The sequence below is a fragment of the Apus apus genome, chromosome 17, assembly GCF_020740795.1.
Source record: "Apus apus isolate bApuApu2 chromosome 17, bApuApu2.pri.cur, whole genome shotgun sequence".
NCBI classification, from domain to species: Eukaryota; Metazoa; Chordata; class Aves; order Apodiformes; family Apodidae; genus Apus; species Apus apus.
In genome coordinates this window covers 5,683,006-5,689,291 of record NC_067298.1, presented here as the reverse complement: position 1 = coordinate 5,689,291, position 6,286 = coordinate 5,683,006, and the positions used below count along the sequence as shown (strand labels likewise).

The 6,286-nt window shown below is 43.0% G+C and overlaps 1 protein-coding gene across 1 annotated transcript in view; it reads left to right on the top strand.

Moving 5' to 3' along the window:
* The first annotated feature begins 1,135 nt into the window (after nt 1–1,135).
* The window catches only part of MYO15B (myosin XVB), a 41,940-nt gene continuing 36,789 nt past the window's right edge, over nt 1,136–6,286 (top strand). Inside the window, exons 1-5 of the mRNA XM_051635228.1 lie at nt 1,136–3,484; nt 3,569–3,630; nt 4,599–4,662; nt 5,363–5,472; nt 6,083–6,157. Coding sequence (XP_051491188.1) covers nt 1,136–3,484; nt 3,569–3,630; nt 4,599–4,662; nt 5,363–5,472; nt 6,083–6,157 — 2,660 coding nt within the window. The remainder of the gene's footprint in view (nt 3,485–3,568; nt 3,631–4,598; nt 4,663–5,362; nt 5,473–6,082; nt 6,158–6,286) is intronic.

The window sequence follows — 6,286 nt, the reverse complement described above, 5'->3', positions numbered from 1 at the left end:
AGGACCAGCTGTGATTCTGAACAGCTAGGAGCCCGAGTAATCTCTTTACTGTGCATTCATTTGATGTAGCTTTCTTCTTGTAGCACAAAGAAGGTTATTAGGGAAGCAAAAACTGGAATTAAAAAATCATTCTTTCTTGAACTGTAAGGTGGCCAAACTTTTTTTTAACTGTGGAAAATTGTGGACATTCATTCAGTTGCCTGTACATGACTGGCCTCTGTCCTAATAAAAGTCCTAATAAAAGAAAATAACAGTGATTCATAAGAAAATAATACAGAGATTAACCTGGAATGGGACAGTCAGTTTGGCACTCCTCAGCTGCACAGGTATGGTTCTGCAAACATTGGTTTGGCTCTACAGAAATTAGGTAATAATGAGGTGGATCTGGCCTCTCTTTGTAGCTTTGTTTAACAGCAAAGTGCACAATGTTTCCTTTCACAGGTGACTTGAGATAAACCCTCACATATTTCTGAACACTGGAGAAATGCTGCGTTCCCGATCCAAGACTCGGCACAAAAAGGTTGGAAAAGATAATGTGTTGAATTGTGAGAAAAAGGCAAGTTCCCCAGGAGATTCAAAGACCCACGGTAGGAGACAGTGTGAAGGTAAGAGCAAAGGCCAGCTAAAGGGTAAAGGGTCATTGCCTGAACAAGATAACACCCTGGAAGAGGATGCCTTAAAAAAACAGAGGCTTCAGGGAAGGAAAGAAAATGGCCACAAAAAATTATTCAGGGGGAAAAGAGCCAACAAGAGAAATGATAAAAGAGAATCTGGTTTGGGGAGAAAACATGGAGAACAATTAGTGTCCAGGTTGGAGGGGAAAAAAAGAAAGGCCTGCAAGCAACAGGAAATGACAGCAGGACAAGAAAGTGAGGACAACAGCGATAAGGAGGAAACCACAAGCAGCAAGAAACACAGTTTTAAAAAGAAGGGTGGAAAGTGTCCTGGAGTTAATGAAAGAGTCACTGAGCCAGAGCCTGTAACATCAGTCATGGTGCAAAGTGTTGAAGGTTCCTTTCAGAAACAGGGCTTGCCCCAGAAAGTGCACAGTGCCAGGCCCAGGGGAAAGCACAAAGAGAATCATGGCTTTAAGGAAGCTTCTGAGCAGAAGTCAGGATCTCAATCTCAAGGCACTATGGCACAAGGAAAAGGTGGGAGAACTGGGAAAAAGAAAGTTGTAAAACATACCAGGGTTGTTTTCACTGAAAGTGCAGAAGAAAATATCCTGGACACCTCAGATAACTCCTGCTCTGACTCCAGCAATGAAGGTCACTGGACGCATAAAAAAGATGCAAAAGAGGCTGTAGTGGAGAACACTACAACCAGTGAAGAGAAGAGTAGTTCTTCAGAGGATGATGACATCAGTGAGAAAGAAGGCATGCTTGAAGATCCTCCTGTGGTTGAAGGAAAAGGCTCCAAGGCACTGCTTGATAAAAGCAGTGATGCATCTAATGAAACTGAAAGGGAGCAGGTGACCACAGGTGGAGGGAGTGAATCTGAGGATGAAGACACCGACTTTGCAGGATTGAAGGCAGAAGAGAAAACGAAGAAGCAAGATGACATGCCAAGACAACCAAGATCTATTCTAGCTGAGAGCAGTGAAGAAGATGATGATGCAAGTATTTCAGAATTCTACCTTAAAAGTCTCAGGAACAGAGAATATGGCAATAATGAAGTAGGCAAGGAAAACATGCTAGAAAATTACGAAGTTCAAGATACAGTAAAAGATGCACATGATAATTCTGACAGCAGTGGGGAGAACAGCACTGAAGAGAACACTGACCAAGGAAAAGAAAATGCAACAAAACAAGCACTGCCTAGTGCTGTTAGAACAAAGCTCCATGTTCTCCTTAGCAAAGTATTTCAAGGAACTGAACAGGAAAAGAATGTGAATGATGAAGGCAGTGCACTGGAAGGTGGCTCTTTGCTCTCTAAGCAGCAGATGACATTGAAAGAAAAATCCAGGAGGTGTGAGTTTGCAGAACAAGGTGAAGTGGTAGGAGGCATACAGAGGGATAGCTCATCAGACTACAGCAAGCAGGAGCTTGCAGCAAGGATGCTTGCAAAGAAATGCTCTTCTCAGTCCCAAATCCTTCTCAGTCTGAAAACCAAATGTAAAAATGCTGAGACCAAACTACTAAGCTGTAAACCAAATGCTGTCCAGATGGCTTTAGAAGCCAGCTCTGACCTGAAAAATGTTGAAAGTATCTGTTCAGAACCCGCAACTCTAGAAACCCTCAGTACACAGAAAGAACCCAACATAGCTCAGAGTTTTGAAGAGAAAAGATTAAATCTTTCAAATATTTCAACCTGCTCCACTGTTACCAAAAAATCATCTGAAAAGCAGCTCCTTGGCAAGAAGAAGAAAGTTAGAAAAGTTACTGGAAAAGTTACACTCAGTTCAGGCCAGAATTCAGAGGCAAAAAAAAAGAGAGCAGAAGATGATGTTGCAGAGGCACCTGCTGAAGAAGAAAATGTGTGTGATAAGAAAAGATCCAAGTACTTGCAGAACCATTCTGCTTTTAGAAAAGTCACCAGCTGGCTTGGTCAAAAACCTGCCAAGAAAGCAAGCCTGAAAGCTCGTCTACTTAGCGTGGCACATGCAATTGGTATTTCAAGATGGCTCTTGAAGAAATTTGGGAAGAGGAAGAGGAGCAGCAAGCCTTTTGGATTCAGAAGTAGAGTGGCAATCCGGATTGTAAGCACTGCGGGGTGGGCTGGTCGGTCTGGCACAGCCTTCCCTGGTGCAGACAGACAGTTGGGGATGGAGGAGTTGAGTGACAAAGAATCTTCTTCTCCATCAGTGGTGGGGAAAGGTGGTCCTAAAATGGCAGAAGTGGGACACATTGATCTGCCTCCTGGTGATTCTCCTCTTCATGGAACTAGTTCCTTTCCATACTTACTTAGCTTCGATGAGGAGAACACCAATGCTACTGATGCCAAGTTTGCTATAGTTTTTCCCAGAGTCCACAGCATGATTAAAACCAAGAGCTCCTTATCTAGAGGCTCTGGGAATGGTTATTCCCTAGAGAAACTGAAGTCTCTATCAGACAGAAAATCTGTGATGCCTGTGCAAGAGGGCTGTAGATTCAAGTGTGACCTTCCCAGATCTTTGATGGATCAAAGCCCTCCGGAAGACCGGCTCACTGTTTCTCTGCCACCTCAGGAAGAGGATCCAACATGTACATCAGCTTATTCCACTGGGATAGATGTCAAGGAGGGTTCAAGTGTTCTCCAGACTGCTGGGTCTGTAGTCACACCTTGTGTTCACTGGTCTCAGCAGCAGGCTCAGGGATGTGACCCTGCAGCATGGCTGAACTCTGAATTGCTGCTGCCACGATTAACCATTGAGAACCTAAGCAAATGGGCCATCTACAAGGACCCACATCTGGCCAACAGTCATGTGATTAAGGTCTACAAGGATCAATGGGAGGCAGAAGATGTCACTGACAATATGCTAGAGATGGAATTCGTGCAGAAACAGGTACAAGTGTTGTCTCCAGTTGTCTCCATTCTTCCAGAATGAAGCTGAACTAATGATTTTCAGTAACATTCCTGTGCATTTCAGGTGTACTTCTGTGATGATCACCGTGTAGAAGCTGAGGAGGTGGAAGATCTAACCAGACTGGAGTATGTGTTGTCAGTGGAATTCTGCAGCTAATTCAAGGTCACAGGGCCTTGCTTGTTATCCTTCAAAGATACTGCTGGCTCAGCAAGAGCACATTATAGAACTTGACCACAACAGGGGAAAATAGAATTAATGTGGTACATATCACATATCACTGAAAAATTGCTGAATTGCATGATTAAGTTCTGAACATACAGTGAATCAGATGGGGGGAGCACAACTGCAGAGGGAACTCCTGACTTTTGTGTCCCCAAGCTCTGCTGAACAGACAGTGCACATGGAATCTCTGCAGTTGCACACCAGAGAGAGGGAGAGCAGTTCATCTGAGTTAGTAGACTATTATAGATGCATGTAGGGAACTCTGCCTCTCCTGTTAAATGGTACCCAGTCTTGAAATGGGTTGTAGAAAAACTCGAAATATGCTTCATGGATAGAAAGAAGGAGGTTTAGGAGCTTTGTGACTCTTGTGGTGTTGCAGGGGGACAGAACTGGGAATTTGACATACCATTGTTGCATGAAGTGGTTGGTGAGTCAGCAAGACTTGCAGGATGAGAAGCACCTTCCTGTGTTGTTTGTCTACTCACATCTATGGCTTTAGTGACTCCCATTGCCTTCAGCTATGGCAAACTGACATCCTACGTCTTTGACAGCTCTTAAATTGTGGGTTCACAGCTGTTGTTAAAACAGGAGCACCTAACACTGCTTATCACATGTGCTGCACCCTTTACCCTTGCTATCCTGTTGAAGGAAACAACTGTAAAGGCTGTGTGCATGGAGATGAACAGGCTGGATATTTTGAGCTTTGGCTGTTCTCTCTGATGTGTTTAATCCTGGACATGTTGGAACCATGTGAAGGCAGTGAATTGTTTCAGATCTGAGCCTCCTACAAAATCCCTGGGAGGGCAGAAAGGTTATTATTAACACATGCAAGTGAAGTTTATGGCTGACAAGTCCTTTCCTCTGTTTGTAGGGAAGTCTGTGAGAGCTCAGTTCTGCTGTGTCTGAAGAAGAGGTTCCATCGCAATCTAATTTATGTATGGGTAGTGTGGTTTGTGTCTGGGGTTTTTTTCTTCAGTGCTTATTCATTCTGAACAATGAGCTTGAAGAGAAAATATTTTCTATCATTCCATCAAGCTTTAATAATGCACCAAGTAGCTCAAGAGCTCACTCATTACTGGGCACAGCAATAAGTGCTCAGAAAATCGATAAAATCTGGAAGTTCAGAGTTTCTCTTGAATTTTGGTATTTGTTATCAGCCCATGAGTATAGCTGGATTCAGTTTTAGCCTCAGCTGCTCCTAGTGGAACTCTCTGGTCTTAGCAAAGCAGTTCTGAATAAAAATTGTGAATCTTAAGAAACTTCAGAGTTTCTGCAAACATTTCACAGTGTTGCAGCCCAGACCTAGTTCTGGACAGTTAACTGTTCTCTTTTTTGTTTATTGGCTCAGGTGTTCAGGCCTGTGCCTGTAATCCCCTGGAGAATAGACAGTGATCAGTGAAGATGTCCATGGACCAGTGAGTGCACACTTATCCCAAAATATTAATGAGAGGGCTTTGAAAATGACTACTGAAGAATTGTGCTATGCTCTGAATAAGCTGGCAGTATAGTCAGAATAGACAGTATTCCTTTAAAAGTCATTTTAGTCTTTGTATTAATACATGTGTTCAGTTGCATGCCTTATTCAGAAAATTCTAGGAAGCCACCAGATCCTTTTTTCCCTCATTTTTGTCCTAGACTTACATCGGGCAAATTTTGGTTTCTGTGAATCCTTTCAAAGACCTCAATATCTACTCTGAAGATGTGGCTACCCAGTACCAGCAAGGGACACTCTCAAAAAATGCCCCGTATGTATCTCTTTCTCAAATAACTCCTTAAACTCTGTTCTGCTTGTGCTCCAGAAAGTATTTTATTTTCCTGCAGCTGCTTGACAGAGCAAGATGAATACCACAGGAAATGAGCAATCCATTTGGTAAAGTTGTGGTTGCTTGGACCTGTAATGATACAGAGTTAAAACTCTGTAGGTCAGGTTTCTTGAGTATTGCTTGAAGGTCCTGAAGTCAGTGCTTGCTGGGACTGCACCTGAGGAGTTCTGGCACTATGTGCTCCCCACTGCTAACACAGCTGCAGCCCTACCAGAGCCAGCAACACAGGTTCCTCTAGTGCAGGTCATACATTAAACTGCTCTCCCTTATATTAAACACCACGACACAGAGCAGTACTCAGGTTAGGTTGAAGAGATCCAGGAGGAACCTGAACTTTGCATTAGCTTGTAAAATGGTATTAACCTGATGTCAGGAAAGAATAAAGCTTGGATTTCCTTGATTCCTCGTATTTCTCAGCTTAAGATACTGGCCCATCTCTAATGTGGATCACTGATGAGTAATACTTTGGTGCTGTATTTGTGAGGTAGAAATGTGAGGTCAGTTAACTGGGATTTTATTTTTGAACATCTAGACACATCTTTGCCATAGCAGAAATGGCCTACACGCTCTCCCAATCATCAGAGCAAGAGCAGTGTGTCATCATCAGGTAGGAAGCAACAGTACTTTTCTGCAAGCTTGTTAATTTCTTTTTGTAAGATGTTCTTTGTATTTCACTGTTCAAGAGTTTTTCATTCTGGCTCTTGAGTGAAGGCTGTCAGTAGGGAAAAGATACAAG